This window comes from Narcine bancroftii, chromosome 9 (assembly GCF_036971445.1).
Source record: "Narcine bancroftii isolate sNarBan1 chromosome 9, sNarBan1.hap1, whole genome shotgun sequence".
Classification (NCBI taxonomy): Eukaryota; Metazoa; Chordata; class Chondrichthyes; order Torpediniformes; family Narcinidae; genus Narcine; species Narcine bancroftii.
The window spans coordinates 112844890-112866440 of record NC_091477.1 but is presented as its reverse complement, the minus strand read 5'-3'; the positions used below and the strand labels follow the sequence as shown (position 1 = coordinate 112866440).

General features: G+C 37.8%; 1 protein-coding gene across 2 annotated transcripts in view; it reads right to left on the bottom strand.

Annotated features, from left to right (window-relative positions):
• u2surp (U2 snRNP-associated SURP domain containing) overlaps positions 1-21551 on the bottom strand; it is an 88428-nt gene that overhangs the window by 25013 nt on the left and 41864 nt on the right. For both annotated transcript variants that reach the window (XM_069897380.1, XM_069897381.1), the window contains 6 exons: positions 20441-20649; positions 17905-17948; positions 3142-3246; positions 2966-3032; positions 2723-2880; positions 876-1038 (listed from right to left, as the gene is read on the bottom strand). In XM_069897380.1, coding sequence (XP_069753481.1) covers positions 876-1038; positions 2723-2880; positions 2966-3032; positions 3142-3246; positions 17905-17948; positions 20441-20649 — 746 coding nt within the window. The remainder of the gene's footprint in view (positions 1-875; positions 1039-2722; positions 2881-2965; positions 3033-3141; positions 3247-17904; positions 17949-20440; positions 20650-21551) is intronic.

Here is a 21551-nt window from a genome sequence, read left to right as displayed (position 1 = left end):
TAGTCTTCATTTAGGAAACATCAATTGGTCCTATCGTCAAATCACCTCCCCACATTGCGCCACCTCATGGCCTGATTCGATGCAGAGTGCCACGCTGAGCACAAAGCCAGACCAAGATGCCACAAGTAAAATATCCACGTGAAAAGAGTCCAGGTGAAGCAGCTAAGAATTTTACAGTAAATACAGGTATCCCCCGCTATCCAAAAATGGAGCGTTCCGATAAAACCTTTTGTAAACCCAAATGCCGTAAAGCGAAGAAACAATTACAATTAATTAATATGGGAAAAATTTATGAGCATTCCCAGAACTCCCCCCCCACCAAAATCTATCAAATCATACTGCATTCTCTACCACAGTGGTTCCCAAACTTTTTTTGGGTTTCCATCCCCTCAGCTTCCAGGGCATTTCCCCACCCACACATAAAACTAACACACTTCTCCCTCACCCACTCACCGCCTCTCACTTCCAACCTCTCATTCCTCAGCAGCACTGCCTGCAGGCTTCCCTCCTGGGGGCCCGAGGCCTTTCCCTCCCGAGCACCCTGCACTCGGTACCTCACGAACTCTGTCCACCCTTCTTCCTCCTCCCGTTCGCTCTCAACTTATTAAAAGGCCGAAGCCAAATACAACACGATGCCCACTTGGCCAGGTTTGCTTGTCAACATCTCCTTGTTGCCGTTTATTTTGCTCAATGCTGCCACCCTGAGTATTCTGGAGAATTCACTTTTCGCTTGCTTTTTTTGTCAAAGCGAAAATCCTCTTCGGATTAGCAAAAATAGGTGATAAAATGGATTTTTTAATCAAAGCAAAGTGGTGTAAAGCGAATGTTCAAAAAGCAGGGGATACCTGTAATTCAATCTCTCTATCAATACAAACCTTTTTGGGCAATGGCGTTTTCAAAATGGATAAAGATTCTGCAATACACTCCACAATTTCTCCAGCAGCCTCGGCATGACTCAGGCAGAACACCATCGCGTCACCAACGTCGTTCTTCCGCGGGGTCAGTCCACGCAAGAGCTCCTCCAATTTATCCCTTTGACTTGAATAAAAGTGACCGATTTTACATCATACCACAAATACTGATTTAAATCAATGTGTTAACTATCTTAGAATCCCCAATTTTTGAAGTCAATGGGTATTCTGGTCCTTTGAAAATAACAAGAATTTAAACCAAAGAGACGGCAACTGCCGAAAAACTGGAGCAACGCACAAATTGCTGAACTAACTCACCAATGACCATCTATTCAAGTCTTCCATGGATGCTGCCTGTCCTGCTAACTCCTCCAGCAATTTGTGTGTTGCTCCAAATTAAGGATTACATGTAATCGAGAAAATTGTTGTGAAAGAACAACTGTGGGCAGTTTGTACTGGTGTCATGCATCCACAAAATTCTGGTCCTTAGATCCAAGATGAGTTCAAATGAACAGCTATACCTGGGAACTTCAACTTAATTAATGTGCAATCAAAAAGCTAGCCTCAGTAACTAATTACTGAACAGTTTGTGACAAAACATTTCATTAATTACCATTACGTCTTTTGCTATCATCCACTGGGTCATTTTCTTTTCTTTTTAAAATAGTTTTATTGAGTTTAACAAAAAGCCTTTGCACAAAATAGACCCTTGATAACATAAATCAAATCATATACATATATCAATTGTTAATCATAACCATAATTATTACTTAACATTTCATTCAGGACATCAAATTTTAGAGAATTTAAACTCTGGACCGATCCTATCACAGAACAACATGATCACATCAGAGAAGTAAACAATTAAATAATTAAGTAAATAATTAAACAATTAAAGAATAACTCCTTTGAAGAAGACCGCAGAGCCCACCTCACTGACAAAAGACAAAGGAGGAAAAACCCAACACCCAACCCCAACCCACCAATTTTCCCTTGCAACCGCTGCAACCGAGCCTGCCTGTCCCGCATCGGACTTGTCAGTCACCAACGAGCCTGCAGCAGACGTGGACATACCCCTCCATAAATCTTCGTCCGCGAAGCCAAGCCAAAGAAAGAAAGAATAACTGAAACCATGTTCAAAAATATTGAATACAAAAATTATACAATTCACGTCAAATTCCCTTATACAAGATATTTTATACTTCTCTGATGTGATCATGTTGTTCTGTGATAGGATTGGTCCAGAGTTTAAACTCCCCTTTACTTAATAATAAAAAGGAAAAAAATTGGTCATTTAATTATCTTGTTCTTCACCTTATTATGCATCTTTTTATGTTCTTTCCCTCATTTCCTTGCTCTTCCCAATTTTTGCTCTTCCTTAAAATCAAAACATCCCCAAAATCAAGTTTTTAATGAAGGCATTTCCCTACAAGAGGGACAAGAGAATCAAGACGATGGCACTCCTGCAGCTGCTGCAGACCTGGAGGGGAGCAGGACCATGATCCTATGGGGGTCCTACTGCCTGGCTGCCGCACCCGATGGCCCTACGCACATTTAAACCATTCTATAGAATGGGGTCAGCATCATTTTTCTTTTAAGATCAATAAAGCCAATAGAGGTCTGTGCCCAAGATGACGACTCCAAGCTCAGCGGCACAAACCTTGAGGGTTGTGGGATCCAGGGGAACAGTACACTGCTGCACTGCACCAGTACAAACTGTGCTGCCCACAACCGTTCTTTCACCACAGTTTTACATGATTAAAATAATTTCTTATAAACACTTAAATACTGGAGAGAAGCATTTAACTCACTCTTCTTTGAGCTGTCCTTTCTTCACATTTTCTTCACCTTGAGCCTCTGTTTCTTCTAATGTTTCTTGTAGATATGGGTTTAGAGGTGGGGGCCGCCAAAATGATCCATTCTTGAACATGCGAAAATCCACAGTTCGCCACCGAGTTGGAGAATCTCCCTATCAAACAAGTACCATTATTTTGCATTTGAAATGTGGAATCATTTTAAACTTATTTACATTTTCATATATTAATTTAATATACCTGTAGTATGGAATATAATTTCCATCTATAATAAACATGGGCAGGGCTTTGATTCTCAAAAAGGAACCTGAAAAATATTATATATTTAGTAATGTCTTATCTGCTAAAGTTGAATAAAAATGAAATTCAATATGAAGATTGAACCATATGTCAAATAATCCATTAAGAGTAAAAACCTGAACATGGGGTTGCTTATTTCTCGGTTCATGATCATTGCTTCAAACATAGGCCCTTCACGCACGACAAATTCGATCATCCGATGAATTACACACAACAAGTTTCTGCACAAAACAAAATCAAGACAACTAATTCATAAAAGGGGACAACATCTAAATGAAAAACAAATTTACGTAAGAAATATTTTTATAAAATACGTCAATCCAGTATCCTTCAAATCAATCAGCCCCAGCAACATTTTAATGCTCTTGGTCACCAAGTGAGATTCAAAACAGCAAGATTATGTTCAAAGCAAAGCCTCCATTGATACAAATCTAAAAGCATCTAGGTTCCCTTTGAATTGACTTGAAATAATATGCACTTTGGCCAAGAAACATCTGTAGCTCACTAAGTGCACCAGTCCTATTAATCAAGCATATTTCTCATCAACACATGGTAAATTTACTTTTTTGCTTCACATTAAAAAATACATTATAATTAATGGCATGTTGAATAAAATGCTGAATGAATGATCAGTAAGTATTCAAATTTCAAGACTCATTAAACAGAAATTGAAATTATTCTTGATTATGCAACCACCAACAAATGTAAAAAGTGTGGCTTAAGAAATGTACACCTGCACAAGCATTACACTGTTAATGCTCCTATAAGAAGCAAGCTTAAAAGAAAAAAAGTTAAGATTTGGAAACCCTAATAACGAATTACTTACACCACAAAACATGACAAAAGCATGTGTAAGACATTATTCAGGTGGATTGATGGAACTGCTCAATTTTATAGAGCTGGGTGTTATTCTTTTTGATTAAACTATACTCATCTGTTCAATTACAATTACTGTCATTTCCTTGCACTGTGGAATATAATGAACTTAATTCTGCTTAATTATCTTACATCGTCATAACAGAAAACCAAGCGAGTAGCACAACTCGGACAATATCAGGGTACTGAGCCAATTGTTGATCATACACAAAAAAAAAGATAACATATGGCTATTAATTCAGAAAAACTAAACTTTTTAAAGTTTAATAAGGGCCTTGGAACATTGAATTCATTGACAGTATTTCAGTTTGTATCTATATTTGACCAATTCTTATGATGAACTGCCCACCAAAAAAATCCTCTATTAAAGTAGCATTATTTAAAAATCTGATAGAATCGGAGCAAAAGGAAAGGCCATTCAACCCATCGTGCCTAGGCCAGTTCTAAGCCTTCAACTATTAATCATGTGTCTTTCAACATTTGCTTTCAGAAACATCCTATTCAAAATGGTCCTTCAGGATTGACTGGTGTGCAGCTCATAACTACCTCGGGTCAGGTCATTAATTTTCCTGACATAATTTGCTTTCTTCCCTAATTATGATTCTTTGTTATAGGAAGAAAAGAGCCCTTTAATTTTATGAAAAGATGCAATTTTAAAATAATTACTCTTGTTATTAAATACATAATTGAAGCAGTCAGTTAGTCAATATTGAGCTACATTATACACTGCACATTCAAAAGTCAAATACCAAATGTTGGTTCAAATAAAAATATGCATAGTTTTAGACTGAACACATCTTGGTTCTTTCAGGCAGAATTTCCCAATTTAAAAAAAATCATTCACCAAAAATGCCAATATTTTTGTTTACTTCTAACCACTCTTGCTTGCTATGCTATTTCTGATTACAAAACCAGATAAACCTGTAAATCAGTGAATCCATGAAATTGCTTTGATAGTTACATCACTGATGCAGCCTTTTATTCCAGAATTTAACAAGGACAATTCCCAACGAAAGGTTTTGAACTCCATCTAATCAATAACTGAGGTTCCTGGATTAATAGTTGAGAAACATACTGTAATCACCGGGCAATCACACTCAATATTACAGACGGGATTGAATGGTGGCAACTAAAGAAAACATCATTGATACAACCAGGAGCTACTTCAATCCAGAAGAAAAGTTTAAAGTTTAAATATACAGTGCCCTTCATGTTTGGGACAAATACCTTTTTCCTTTGTTTGCCCCTGTGCTCGACAGTTTTAAATTTGTAATCAAACAATTCACATGTAATTAAAGTGCAAATTCCAGATTTTGGTCAAGGGTATTTGTACACATTTTGGTTTGACTATGCAGGAATTACAGCATTTTCTATACATAGTAAAAACATAATGCTAGAGAAATTCAGCAGGTCAAACAGTGTATTTACATAGCAAAGATAAAGATACATAATCAATGTTTTGGTTTTGAGGCCTTCATCAAGGTATGGAAAAATGTCAGCAGGCATCCAAACAAAATGGTGGGGTGGGAGGAGGAGCTCGGTCCCAAAGACAGGAGGTAATAGGTGGATAAAGGAGGCATGGCACAGCAGCGAGCAGGGGGAGGAGGGATGCCTCAGAGAGAGGGAAGGGGAGTGGAGAGCTAAGGGAAAGACAAGGGGAAAGGGAAGGGAGAATAGGTTTGCAGGAACTGGAGAAGTTGATGTTAATGCCATCCAGTTGGAGAGTGACCAGATGGAAAATCAAGTGTGGTTCCTCCAATTTAGAGGTGGGCTTGGTGGGATACTACATGAAGTCATGAGACATGTGAATATGGGAATGGGACAGAGAATTGAAATGTTTGGCCATTGAAAGATCCCTGTCACTGATGCAGACAGAGCAAAGGTGCTCAGTGAAGCAATCTCCCAGTCTCTTCAATAGAGAGAAGGCCGCAAAGGGAACACTGGATGAAGTAGATCCCTCCCACGATACACAAGTGAAGTGTTTCTCTACTTGAAATGTCTCTTTGGGTCCCTGAATTGTAGTGACAGAAGAGATGTGGGCTCAAGTGTGGCGCTTAACTGTGGCCAAAGGGTAAGGTGCTGGGAGGGGGGGGCAATTGGTGGGGAGGGATAAATGAATGACGGAGTCACTGAGGGAGCTGTCCTTATGGGAAAGCAAAGAGGGGAAGATATATTTGGTAGTGGGATCATGTTGTCGGTGCCGGAAATTGCGGAGGCTAATAAGTTGGATGTGGAGGCTAGTGGGGTGGTAAATAAGAACAAGGGGAATCCTGTGTTTGTTGTGCCTTGGGGGCAGAGGGTGCCAGGGCAGATGTGCAGGAAATGGAGAAGATGCAGCTGAGGACTGAGTTGATAGCAGTGGGGGGGGGGGGGGAGCCACGTTTGTGGAAGAAGGGAGAAATTTCAGACTTTTTATACATAGTCCCCTCAATTCAGAGCATCATAATGTTTGGAATATTTGGCTTCACGGGTGATTTTGGTTACTCAGTTATGTTTAATTGTTTCATTGATGCAGGTACAAGAGAGGTAGGCTGGTTTCTAAACTTTTCATCACCTTTGGAGTCTGTAGTTGCTATTTTTTTCCAAACACAACCAGAATTGTGCCAAAGTCAAAGAAACTACTGTCTGCAGAAGACTTCACGAGGGCTACACTGCAAAACGCAAACCATGACAAAGGTGGAAAGTTTTGGAGCTTGGGCAGTTCCTTTATGCCTCCACATTTTGTTCTTGCCATCACTCTGATTCAAAGTAATTCTGCAGGTTCCTTTAACTACTTCATGGCAAACTGTAATCTGACCATGGGATCTGTGGCTTGCATCTCGCAGTGTAGCCTCTGTAATTCTTTTCATGAAGTTCTCTGCAGACAGTAGTCAACGGCACATTCACACCTGCCTCCTAGAGTGCTTCTGATCTGTCGGACATATGTTTGGGGATTTTTCTTCATTATGAAGAGAATTCTTCTGTCATCAGCAATGGAGATCTTCCTTGGAATACAAGTCCCTTTGAATTAACTGAGCTCACCAGTACACTTTTCTTACTGATGCTCCAAACTGGGCAATATCTTGCTGTTTTAATGGTTTCTTTGCCTTTCATTGGCGCAACGCTGGTCCTCATGTTGGAAAAAAAAGGTAACTAAAGACTACAAAGGTAATCAAAAGGTTTGAAGCAAGCCAAGCTCTCTTATACCTGTACCAATGAATCAATTTAACATACCAGAGTACTTGCAGACACCTGTGAAGCCAAATGTCCCAAATATTATGGTACCCTGAAATGAAGGGACTATATACAAAAAGTGCTGTAATTTCTACACGGTTAAACCAAAATGTATACAAATAACCTTGAATAAACTGGAAAATGCTCTTTAATTACCTTATTTTTATGCATATAATGCACATATTATATGCTTCTTTTTTTTTTAAAAACAAACCAGGTAACCCATTGCATGGTATAAGCATGCGCGATATATGAGAATATTTTTACATGTTGAAATAACATGCAGAATTTATAGCAAGCTTGGGAAAAGTAATACCAGCCATGAAGGAACACACACAATTTTAGTGGGTGTGGAGAAAGTCGCACTGCTAATTTTCAGTGAGTGTGGGAATGTAATTGCGGCAATGAAAGAACACGCCAAATTTATACCGAGCGTGGGAATTGGGTACATACAAAATGGAAAAATTCAAAATTTTTATCTTAGGAGTATTTCTTTGGCCTGAGAATTTTTTCTTTAAAATATTTTTATTAATTTGATAGAAATATTATATGTATATATTAAGATGTTAAAGCTTTGACAGAATGCAATATAGAATACGAGTCACACATAAATTATATATTGTCTTATATAATTCTCAAAAAAAGTGAAAAATCCTTATAAGAATTTCACCTCATATTCTAATATTGAGATATACATTCTGGCTAGGGCACTGGACCTGTCGCCTTAAGGAGGAGATTAACAAGAAAAGGTTTCTTTTAAAGAAAGGCTTTTTAAAAGCAATTCAATTATTTTTGGAACATTTGTATAAGATTAAAATACTTCTAGATCCGACAATATTTTTGTTGGGTAAGTTGAAGCCTTTGAAAGATTTGGGATTAGATAAATTTCAGATTGCTTTTGTATATTTAGCTTTATCTGTAGCCACAAAATGTATAGCAAGTACATGGAAAAATGCCAATGTGATTGATATTAATAGATGGCATAATGAGATGAAAACTTGTTTGGCAATGGCAAAAATCACATATGTTTTACATGATAATTATTCTTTTTTTCTTAATAAGTGGTCTTTATATTCAGAATATTTACATTTAAATTTACTTTGATTAGATTTTAGTAAATATATTTTAGTTTTTCTTCTCTTTGGCTCTCCTAAAGAGAGCTGGCTGAGAGGGGGAGGGGGGGGGTCTTCTTTTTTCTCTCTTTTCTTTTTTATATATATATTTTTTAATTGTTCACAATATGTACTTTTTTTTAATGTATGTAATAAACTTGTTGAATGAAAAAATGAAGTTGTGAAAAAAAAGGCTTTTTAAATCTTGACAGTATTAAAAGCCTGTCTTCAATCTATTTAAGTAATTCCTTTCTGAAGCTTGTTAATGTATTGTAGGGGGATATCATTTATCTAATGAACGATTGACACCTCTGGGGGAAGTTGTAAATTGTGGGAGATTAACTATGCCAGATAGTGGGACTATGGAATGTGTTTTGTCTCATGTCCCAAGTAAATGTAAATTGCTTGTGAGTCTGAATGTAGAATACTACTCCTGCCTGATATATGCATGCACAATACAAAAATATTTTTACTCATTTTTGATTGTGTGGGTGTTATATGCATGTGCACGTTATATGCGTGAAAGTATGGCATGTGTGAATTGTTTGATTACAAATTTAAAACTATGAAGCACAGGGGCAAATAAAGAAAAAAAATGTATTTGTTCCAAACATTATGGAGGGCACTGTATACATTTTTTTTTTCAAAAAGTGGGTTTTCAAGTTGCATTAACTAACTTAACTATGCTCTTATACAGGTAGACCCTGACTTACAATGGGGTTCAGTTCTGGCACTCACATTGTAAATCAAAGTATCGCAAGTCGAAACAATACTACACCCTATTTATTTATTTTAACACTGAAAACCTTTATTCAAAAGCCATTTGCACCGAAAAAATATTACTGCAATGTACCCAGCTGAAAGCAGACTGGGTTTGAATAATATTTGAAGCATTGAACTAAATTTAATTGTTGGATGGTGAGTATGATGGGGATGCCAAAGGAACAGCCTGGGGGCGCTGGGAGTTCGGAAGGACGGGCAACCTGGGGGTGCTGGGAGTTCGGAAGGATGGGCAGCCTGGGGGCGCCGGGAGTTTGGAAAGCAGGCAGCCTGGGGGTGCCGGGAGCTTGGATGCGCGGGCAGCCGGGAAGAGCATCACTGCATCGCATATCACAAGTGCGGGGAAGCATCTGAACTCAAAACTGAAGTACAGATTCTGACTATCGTAATTCTGAAATATCAGAATATTGTAAATTGGGGTCTGGAACATTGTAAGTCGAGGTCTATCCGCCCGACAAATTCCACTAGAACACCAGATAGATAGCATCAGCTCTGAAAAGATGACATGACAAAAACCAAAAGTCTTCTAGTCAGATGAGCAAGAAATGATGTCAGAGACTACAGCTATGGCATACCTGGCTTTGAAAAAAAAACAATAAAATGGAAACTCATGCTTATTCAAATGCCATTGTTAAAGTTGGAATGTACAAAAACCATCAAGACTTGCACAATGAAAAAATGAGGAAAATTAAATAACATTGCAACAATATGGAAGGGGGCCATTTGGCCCATTGAGCTATTAACTGCTCTCTCTCTTAGCACAATCTAGTAATTCCCATTACCCACTTCTTTCCTATTTGTTCCTCTTCAGTATCTATCCAATTTCCTTTTTAAAAAGGATCCAACTAAACATTGCCTAACCTTTCTTGTTATCTGACACTTTCGCCAGCTACTTTATCCTTCTGATATTATGCCTTGATAATATATTAATAACTGATAACACAAATAATAAACAATGGAAACAGAACCACAACATTTGTTGAGAAAAATAATTAGCTTCTTGTAACAATCCCACCAAAGTCCCACCTGGTGAAGACAGGAATTGAAGAACCAATTTCCTTTCTAGTTGGATAAACTTTTAAATTTAGACATACAGCACAGTAACAACCACTTTCTGCCCACGGGCCCGTGCTGCCCTCCAACCCCAATACGTTTTGAATGTTGGAGCCCCTAGGAAAACCCACACAGACACAGGGAGAATGCATAATCTCCTGACAGACTGCACAGGTTTTGAACCCCGCTCGAGATCACTGGTGCTGTTACAGCGTTGCACTAACCATATGCTAATTCTGCCACACTAATTTGGTAATACAGCAGAAATCCAACAAGGGGAGAAGGACAAAAGGGAAAGGATTGCTGTACCTCAGCATTTTCTTACTAATATAGAATCTAAATGCTGAAACATTATCATAGCAAAAGTACTGAAAAAAAATTATGACTGAAAATAAACAAAACTAGGCATTTTTCTTATCAGGAACCAAAGATGTATTTCAGATAAACTTCTGGAAGAAGTTCAGAAAACCCTACAGGGAAGGTGACCATGGCAGCGGACCAGAGAGGGGCTCAGCGGCAGAAGAACCCAAAAGGGTGTGAGCTGCTGATGTCTTGCAGTTGAAGAAGTGACTGGAGGTTGAAGGACACACAAAGGCTATGGGCTGCTATGGACTGGCTCATGGGAACTGGGGTTCGAGAGGGTGGTGAGGACAAGGGCTCCCAATGGCCTTTGGCAACTAAGGTTTCCTAAGCGTAGCAGAGGTTTGGATCTGCAGCTCAGATTGCTGAATCAGAGCCTGTGCCACTCGAGGCTACAAAAGCGCTGGAGGTTCTTGAGCTGCATAGGCAGATGAAATTTGGAATAAATTATACTTCTAATGTATTCTTTTCTTTGGCTTGGCTTCGCGGACGAAGATTTACGGAGGGGGTAAATGTCCACGTAATAATACATCATAGGAGCCTTTGAGATTGGAAAGTTACATACAAAAGGGTAAAAAAAAGGCAAAAATTCCTAAAGCCTGTTATGTGCCAGCAATGCTAGAATCCATTACAAAAGATTTAGTGCTGGTCAATTGGAAATACAACAATTTTTTGAAGGAGTTTAAAAAAAGTGGATTACAAACTGAATAATTTTTCACCTTTTAATTAGCAAGGCAATAGGGGACTTTCAAAAAAAAAAGTTAAAAATAACTTTGCCAAACAAAAACTGCAAATGCAAGAGTAATAGGGTAATACCAGTAGTGGATTTTAACATTATTGTTAACTGGGATCACTTTAGTGTGAAAGACATAGAGAGAATGCACTTTTAAACCAGTATGTAGATAGTCCTACAAGAGGAAGAGCAGTACAGAGGCTAACAAACCTGAAGAAATACACCCAGATAAGTGGCTGTAATGTTAGAGGAAAACACTCTCAAAATAAAGACCATTATATTTTATATTTCTAGTTATTTATGAAAAAGATGATCTGTAAATTATGGTCTCAAACGGAGGGAAAACCAATTTCAATATCGTAAAACAGGATCTTGCACAATTAGGAGATTAGGAGCAATTATTGCAGGGATCATCATTCAAAGTGGATTCATTGGCTTGGCTTCGCAGACGAAGATTTATGGAGGGGGTAAATGTCCACGTCAGCTGCAGGCTCGTTGGTGACTGACAAGTCCGATGCGGGACAGGCAGGGACGGTTGCAGCGGTTGCAAGGGAAAATTGGTGGGTTGGGGTTGGGTGTTGGGTTTTTCCTCCTTTGTCTTTTGTCAGTGAGGTGGGCTCTGCGGTCTTCTTCAAAGGAGGTTGCTGCCCGCCGAACTGTGAGGCGCCAAGATGCACGGTTGGAGGCGAGATCAGCCCACTGGCGATGGTCAATGTGCCAGGCACCAAGAGATTTCTTTAAGCAGTCCTTGTACCTCCTCTTTGGTGCACCTCTGTCTCAGTGGCCAGTGGCGAGCTCTCCAAAGTGGATTAACTGTTTTAATGAGCACTCAAGGCCAAAGTGTTCCTACATGGCTAAAACTACTGATAGCACATCCAAGGAATCCTAGGTACAAAGGTATCATTTGACAGGTAGAGAAAATTCTAATATTTGAGAGTACAGGAAGTGTAGGCAGTACTTTTGTAATCTTCTTTAATGCATACTATTGTAGCTTATTATAAAAGTACCCTGTCCACTGCAGCAATCAGGAATTTGTGCAATATGTACATTGTATAATAGATATGACAGTACACTAGTTATCTCTCAGTAACTTGAAAAAAATAGTAAAAAATCAAGAAAAACCACAAAACACTTCAATCACCAACATGACGATGAACCAAAACAACTCTTGTGTGTGAAGACAATGAATATTTATCAGTGTATTCACTAAGGAAAAGGAGATTGTAGCTGGAGAATTCAGAGATAGGATTAATGACTAATAAAGCTTCAAAATGTAACATAATCTAGATTTAATCTTAAAAAAGCCTATCAACGATCAAAAATGCATGTTTTGTCACCCATGGAATCTAAGGTATTCATACCAACATCATTTCCCACAATTCCTTTTGGACATTATCTAGAATATACAAAAATACTGAAACATTAAGTTTCTTATCAAATCGCTTATTTTAAAAAATCATAATTTAAATTTAATACAGAGATGCTGCACAGTAACGGGTCTTTCCAGCCCACGAGTCTATGCCGCTCATATACACCCATGTGATCAATGAACCTAGCCCATTTATCTTTGGACTTTTTTTTACTGGATTGTTGGCGCTGGATAGATCACAAGATACAAGAGTAGAAGTAGACCAATCAGTCCATCGGGTCTGGTCTGCCAGTTAATCATGAACTGATTCTTATCACAGCCCCACCCCTGGCCTTCTCCCCATAATACTTTTTGCATTGACTAATCAAATACCTGTCTTAAATATACTCAATGACCTTGTTTCCACTGCTGCTGGTGGCCACAAGTTCCACAGACTCACGACCCTCTGGTTAAAGAAATTTCTCCAGATTTTTGTTTTAAATTGATGGCCCTTTTATCCTGGAATTGTGGCCTCTTATCCTAGACTCCCCACCTAATGGGAAACAACTTTGTCACATCTACTCTGTCCGGGCCTTTCAGCATTTGAATTGTCTTTATGAGTCCCCCCTCAACCTTCTGTATTCTAATGAGTGCAGTCCAAGAGCCGACATTTCTCATATGCTAACCCTTTCTTTCCTGTTATCATTCTAGTAAATCTTCTCTGAATCCTCTCCAATGCTAGCACATCCTTTGTCAAATAAGGTGCTCAAAACTGTACAGGGTACACCAAGTGAAGTCTTACAAGCACTCTATAGAGTCTCAACATTACATCCCAAGTCCCTTTGCCACTCTGAAATTTGAATTTTCTCCCCATCTAAATAATAGTCTGCCCATCTATTTCTTGGATCAAAGTGTACAACTTCTCAACATTGCATTTCATCTGCCATCTCTTTGCCCAATCTCGTAATCTATCCAAGTCTCTCTGCAGCCTTTCCAAGTCCTCAACTCCGTCACCTATTTTGATGTCACCTGCAAATTTAGCCACAAAGCTCTCTTTTCCATTATCCAAATCATATATATGTAAAATGAAAAAAAGCACCCAACACTGACCCCTGTGGAACACAGTAGTAACAGGCAACCAACCTGAATTGGATCCCCTTATTCCCACTCGGTTTCCTGCCCTTTAATCAATGCTCTACCCATTCTAGCATCCTTCCTGTAATTCCAACAGCTCTCATCTTGTTATGCAGCATCTTATCGAAGGCCTTTTGAAAGTCCAAGTATACAACATCCACTGCTTTTCCCCGTCTATCTCCTCACAAAATTAGAGAAGGTATGCCAGACATGATTTTCTTTAAGGAAACCTTGCTGACTTCAACCCATCTTGTGATGTTCCTCTACCACAACCTCATCTTTGACAATTTATTCCAACAACTTCAGTCTAATAAGTCTATAGTTTCCTTTCTGCTATTTCCTTGCCTTCTTAAACAGCAGAGTGGCATTCGCAATTCTCCAGTCCTCTGGAACCATGCCAGAATCCTGATTCCTAGAAGATCATTACCAATGCCTCCACGATCTCTGCAGCAACCTCCTTCAGAACTCAAGAATGCATTCCATCCAGTCCAGGAGCCTTATCTACCTTTAGACCATTGAGCTTCCCAAGTATCTTCTCTCTTGTGATCTTCACAGCATTTTCTTCACTTCCCAGAGACCTTTGCACATCAGGTAAGCCACTAATGTCTTCTACCATAAAGACTGATCCAAAAGTTCCTCTGCCATTCTTTGTCTCCCATTACAATCTCTTCAGGGTCATTTTTTTTTTAAAAAACAGTCCTATGTCTGCTTGTCTCTTTTGCTCTTTATATACTTAAAAAAGCTTTAGCATCCTCTGATATTATTTGCTAACCTTTCATAATTTCTCTTTTTTCCTTCCTAACCACCTTTTTCATTGCCTTCCCTTTAGTTTTTATAAGTTTCCCAGTACTCTATCTTCCCACTCATCTTTACTTTTTTGTCTCCCCCTCTCTTTTGCATTTATTTTGGCTTTAACTTCCCCTCATCAGCCATAATTGTCTCGTTTTTCCATTGACAACTTTCTTTTGTTTTGGTATGTTCCTGTCCTGCACTTTCCCTCATTTTTTGCAGAAACTCCAGCCATTGCTTATCTGCTGTCTTCCCTAATAGAGAGCTTTTCCAATCGACCGGCAGTTCCTCTCTCATGCAATTGTAATTTCCTTTACTCCACTGAAATAGCGACACATTGGCCTTTCCTTTTCAAATTTCACAGTGAACTCAATCATATTGTGACCACTGCCTCCTAAGGGTCCCTTTACCTTAAGCTCTCTAATGACCTTTAGTTCATTTGATAGTACCCAATTCAAAACAACTAATCCCCTGGTGGGCTCATCAACAAGTAGCTCGAAGAACCCATCCTGTAGACATTCCACGGACTCTCCCTTGGGATCTCACACCTTGGGATCCTGACTTTCTCAATCTACTTTCATATTAAAATACCCCATGATTATGGCAACATTGTCCTTCTGACATGTTTTTTTTTAAATTTGCATTTTTGTAGACCACATTTCAGCTCTGTTTGGAGGTCTGCATATAACTGCCATTAGGTTCCTGTTACCATTCCTTAACTCATAAGGATTCTACCTCTTCTGATCCTGACATGTGGGAATATTTTGAAGAGAGGGAGAATCTGAGAAATTCAAGCATGTTCAAACCCACAATACAGACTTGTCTTTGTGAAATATGAACTCAAAATTAAGATATACCATATTCCTCTAAAAGGAATGGGACAAGATATAAACAATTTTTTTTTAATTAATTGTAGCTGCATGCAGAGAAATATCCAATTTTCGTTTTCCATTAACACATCAAGTATTCATACAATGGAATTTAATGTTTGAAAAACATTAACAGTATTTTTAAATGTTATTAATTTGCTAATCAAGAAACATTCAGCATCCTCAATAATCAGTAATTTTTAAGCAATCACAAAAACAATCAAATGAATGAATGGGGATTTTAAAATTGATTCCATCTTGAAAATGCTAAAAATCAATATAAAATTAAAACTGAGCTGTGAAAGACCAATGCAGGTCCATATAATGTAATAAAGGGTCAATAATGAATGAAGATTTCCTGATATAACCAACATCTTTCACCTATAAACTTCTAAATGATACATGATTTTCCCAAAATTAAACCCTAACAATGGCAGCAAACAGATAGAGAGAAACAATTTCAATTTATTTACAGCACATTTGAAGCATATTCCAATCATTTAAACCCATGCCTCCCAATTAACCCAAAATTAATATGTCAAAGAAGCTGCTCATATCAATGACTCTTCAAAATCAGAATACTTTCCCCAATTTGTCCACGGTGCTTTGTTCAGGTTCCTCACTGAAGACTGTTTAGCTTACATAGTTTACCATGGCCAAGTCAAAAATCATGGAGCTTTTTTTAAAAAAAATGCCAGTGGTCAGCATTATCAAATTCTGGTGATGGTCTTTAATAATTTTGAAGGTGCTTTGCAAGACAAGGTTCTGGTTTAGCTGAGCAAAGGAAGCCTCCGATTGACTCAACTGCACATCATTCGAAAGTAGGTAAATGTCACACATACAAGCCAATACATATAAAAATGTGAATATTCTCTCTGCATTAAAATGTGTTTAGATGACTTTCCTATTTCAAAACAAATGTACTGCTCCAATCCCAAGAAACACATTTCAATAAATGACTTTAGATATAGTTTCAATCTCTCATTCATCCAACTAGAATGATAAATAGTTAAATCTACTTTTGCACAGGCATTTTTAATTTTGATTCAGGAAGTCCTCACCCAAACCACAGCTGGCTAAATTAAATCTAACTGTACACTTAACATTACAATAAGGAACACCTATATACAACTATCAACCAATCTTTTTCTGCTGCACTTCCTATCAAGGCAGTGATACATCACTGGGCAGTTACGATACAGCATGATGAATAAGATTAACCTTAATCCTGACCTAAGGTACCTGATTAATACTCAAGCCCTGTCACCGAGCACGAGCAAAAATACCATTAATTCAAGCATCGCAAAAGCATGTTTATTTTAAAAAAAAGATAAATGTGGTCATTTCATTAAAGTTACATTTCATATTTTTAGGGATATTTATACACAGGTTTCAACTACCCTGAAGCAGAGACAGAACAAAGATTTTAGGTTTGAATAGTCAAAGCAATACAGAGGTTTTGATTACCCATATTTGATGGCATACAAGACTCATGGGCATACAAGAACACCCCACCCCTATTTCAGGAGGGAATATTAAGAGTTTTTTTTTTAGAAGTGTAATTATGGGTAAGCATTTAATGTTATTAAAATATGTAGCTACTGTATAGCTGAAAAAAACAAACAACTAGGACAACAGGAAAAATAGTTTTTAAATAATACTGCTGTAATTTACAAGAGTAAACAAAAACAGCTCAGCTCTAGTAGAAAACATAAAAACTAACTGCCAATTGGTCCCTGCATTGGTTCTGCTGCTCCCGCTCTCTGCAGTGGGTGGGTGGGGAGGCGCAGTGGGATCAGTGTAGGAACTGGTGGCGGGCTGTCAGGGGGAGCAGGGTGGTGAGATCCGTGAGGGGGCTGGTGGCGGGATGTCAGGGGGTGTAGGGACTGACGGCATGCCACTGGGAGAGCGCGGGTCAGCAGGACCAGTGCAAGAACCCACCACCAGCCACCACACTGATCCCACCGCCTCCCTCACCCCCCACCACAGCCCCAATGATAGATGGCAATGAAGTGACTGAGCTACACAGCGACTGTTGGCGCTCCTCACCATTATCACCCTAATTTTAACTTTGCATACAAGACCCAGGAGATATTTTTGAGTCATTTTTTGGGGAAGAAAAATGGGTCTTACATGGCATCAAATATGGTAATTTTAATCAAACCAGGTCAATTCATTGACTATTGATTGTCACTTACATCTACACAGCTTTATCCAAAAGCACACAACTTACTCATTTTGAAATTTTACTCTTTAGCTTTACCACATTAAATCCGAGAAAGACAGATTTGAAAGCAAACCGGTACTGTTTCTGAACAATACTGGAAACCAAAAAAATGCACTAAACTTGTACCCACGTTGCATTCACTTGAAGAATAATTGAATTTAATTTTAGCAGTGCTACTCCATAAATGGGCAGAACAGCATTCCATCATTCTGAAAATCTCATTCACCAAACAACACAGGCAGCAGTCCCAAGCACACAAAAGAACCATTGCTCAGCTAACCAAAATCTTAGCCCAAAGCACGATTGACATACAACCTGAAATCATTTCATGTAAGGGACACTTTCTACCATCAGCAGCAATAAAAATGAAAGAAGAAACTTGTACCTTTCTGTTGGGATAACCACTTTGACTATGGCGTGCGACAGAGTCTGTATATGAAGTCACATCAGATAATAAAGATAGGATAATATGAGTATTGGCAACTTAAGCAACAAGTATACAAAAATATAAATACAAATGCAATTTTAAAAACTTCAAGCTAACATTTATACTATTAAAGGTCAATACTTCTTGAATTATAAAGTATTTAAAACGACTGAAATAAGCCACAACAGAGAAGCAGGGATAGAAATAACTGTAGATATTTGTCTTTACAATGCAACAGAAATTAGAGCCAGGACAAAATCCCAATTCTAAACAAGAAAATCTGCAGTTACTGGGTTCCAGTGCAGTGCACACAAGTGCAAGAGAAACACAGCAGGTCACACAACATCCAGAGAAAGTAAAAAGCACGACTGCTTTTTACTTCCTATGAATGCTGAATGACCTGCTGAGTTTCTCCAGCATGTTTGTGTTCTTCTCACCGACAGAGAATCTTATGACAAATTTGTGATACGAGAAACAGTTACGAAGGGAGTCTTTCTTTGTGGTCTGAGGAACAAATATTTGAGACAGCGTATTCAAGATATATTAACTACTAAAAGGGAGCTATATGTTTTAAACTGTAGTATGTCAATTTATTAAATGCAGCTTTTGAAATACAGTTGTGAGATGTTGAATTTGTGACAGTAAGAAGCATGCAATCTACTCATCCTTGAAGTTTAATTTTTTTTAAACAATTTGGACATACAGGGTCACATTATCAAACCAATAGGCTCTTCCCATCACCACTCTCTAAAGAATAATTCTAAAACTTTGCAATGATATTAAAGAAACTAAATTGAAATATACACCCAAGTTCAAAAATGTCCAAAATTTGCCCAATTAGTGATCTTAAAGTTTGTCCTGGGCCAAATGTGCAAAGTCTAAAGACAAATATGTGAACAGCTATTCAAAATACGCAGGTGTAAAATGACAACACAAAACTTTTAGTTACTGTACAATCTTTTTCTAATGCTGTTTTATTTTAGATGTTGAATTTGTTGCAAGAATCAAAACATCATATAATTTTCATATGATGAATTAGAAATTAAATTACATTTTCCTACCAAATGTCTGTTAAAGGGAATAACCTGCACAATATTAAATTTATAGGATTGAACAACACCATTTGAAAAGCATGTAAATTTTGTGGACAAAATTGTAAATCTATTTGAGAAAAATCTAATTAAACAACAAGAGGAGCCAAAGTCCTTGCACGTTCTTCCTCATACCACACACAGCTTTGCCTATTCCTACACTTCTCATTACAGCAAATGAGTTTTATGGTAACGAGTTCATTTGGCTTAGCTTGATGACCCAAAAACCTCCAGAAGAGATGGGCATGCATTATTTCTGAAGTTAATATGTTATTGCTATGAATGGGTTTCTAAAAACATCCACTGAGTTGGTTAAAAAAAAAAATCCTGGAGGTCTGCACCCGGGCCACGACAGAAGAATAAATACCACACAGTAGGTGCACATTCAATTGGAAAAATTATTGGGAGAGAAAAAACTGAGGAATCTAAAAGATACCTTGTACCACAACAAGTGCTAGTTGCTTGCACACTAGCAGTGATAGGGTTCAGGAATCATCCACAGCATTTTCAGTGAAAATGGCTGGCTGATGTATAGTAATGCTAAGAAAAAACTTGAAAGCAGTGGAGATGGACCTAACAAAAAAAATGTTGATAAAACTTTGGATTTCTGCCAAAAAAAAAATCACAAAACTAACCACAAGCCTTCTATCTGAAGGAAGCATCTAAAATATGTTGATCATACACATGAGAAAGTTTAGAATAACCAAGCCTACCTTACAGAGAGATTTCAATCATAAACACTTTTTAAACAGAGCATCTTCCTGCTGGGATAATTGGGACTCAAAGCCAGTGCAGCACAAGTCAAGAGGTTCAGTGAATGGGTGAGAGGTTAACTGGTTGAGAAACATTGCAAAATTTCCTCAGGATTATAGGCATAGCCTACAACAGGCCAAACTCCTCATTATATGTGAAAGGTATGGGCTTGATAGGTTGAATGGTCTTTTTCAATCCCCATTTTCAAACATCTTTTTTTAAAGTTTTGAATAAAATTGTTATTGTTGAGTTGGTGTGACATGAATGTAAATTCTGTCTATTATACTTTGTGATGGGCAAAGGGGAAGCTTACAAAATAAAATTAAATCTTGACAGTAACTTTTTTAAAATAAGACCACAGATATCACAGGGCTTACTGAAATAACCATAATTTCAAATGCTTTGCATCAAACTGACGCTATTTTAAGCATCTGGTATAAGAATTAAAAATGGAAAAAAGTGGATTTCTATCCCTGAAAGAAAAAATTATAAAATTAATGCTCACTAGAGAAAATTTAGCTTAAAAACTTTATTCCGATCAACATCTGGTCATTAAATTTTTAATTAAAATTTCTAAAATACTAAACACTAATACACATTTTAATTGAAGTGAATTCTGTACCAGTCTCCTCACCTAGACTTTAAATTACCTTTTCAAAATCATCTTGATTTTTCGGCGGCATCACTGGTGTTGTGGGATTCTTTAGTCTCTCTCGTGGTTGAGCATTGAAAGGTAATCCAGATGGAGGTGGTGGTAGAGTCAGCTCCATCATAGCAGGGGGAATATAAATGGGGTGAGGTGGAATGGGCACAGCTTTCCCCCAGCCCAACTTCATTTCAAATTCCATAATAATCTTCCCTGAAAGGAAGAAAGACTTTGTCAATTGATGTATGGGTGCTGACATAAAACTTGTTTGATTTGAAGGCATCTCTGACTTCTTACACAAATGCCTCCCCAACACTTGTAAGGGATCTCAAAGTACAAGGGAAATTGTTTGAGAAACTTTACCAATATCAAGACTAGTTTTTATAGAGTGCCAGGGCAGCTCTAACATTTCACTTGTGCCTCCATTCACAGGATACTTTACAACTATTTTCTACTCTGCAACAAAAACTGCCCCATTTTAGGTTTTCTCTTATACTTGAGATTTTTGACCGTCAGTGCATCCATATGTTCTCTGCACAAGATTCACTTACCTGAATCTGACAAAATTCCAATACCATACTTTTCCAATCAGCATTTTGGAATTATTATTTTGGTCTCTCTGAATTTTAGCTGCTTTCTAGCTCTGTTCCCCTCACCCAATTTTATTTTTCCAGAATATCCTTTCACTTCCTGTTCAATATTTTAAAATCTATAATTTTTATCTTTCCAGTCCAGATAAGGACTCAAGCATGCAGACTTAAAGCTACAGTATCAGTTACATCTGGAATTTTTTAAAAAGTTACTCTACAATACAAGTGATCTAAGAAAATTCAAGGTTTGTAGTTCTCCATAATGTATTCGATGAAGAAACAATATTTAATGAGCCTATATGCTTTGAAGCCCTATATGGAATTATTATGAGAAATATAGCTGATCATTTGCTGAACAACCTTGTCTTAAAACAGCTGATCTTTTAGAAACATCTTTCCTTTGACTTGAAATCTATTGACAACCTAACAGATTACAATCCCAACAAATCTATAGAGCATGTCACAATGAACACTAGACAAAAAAAAATACAGACAAAAACCCTGTACCTTAAGACAAAGTACAAA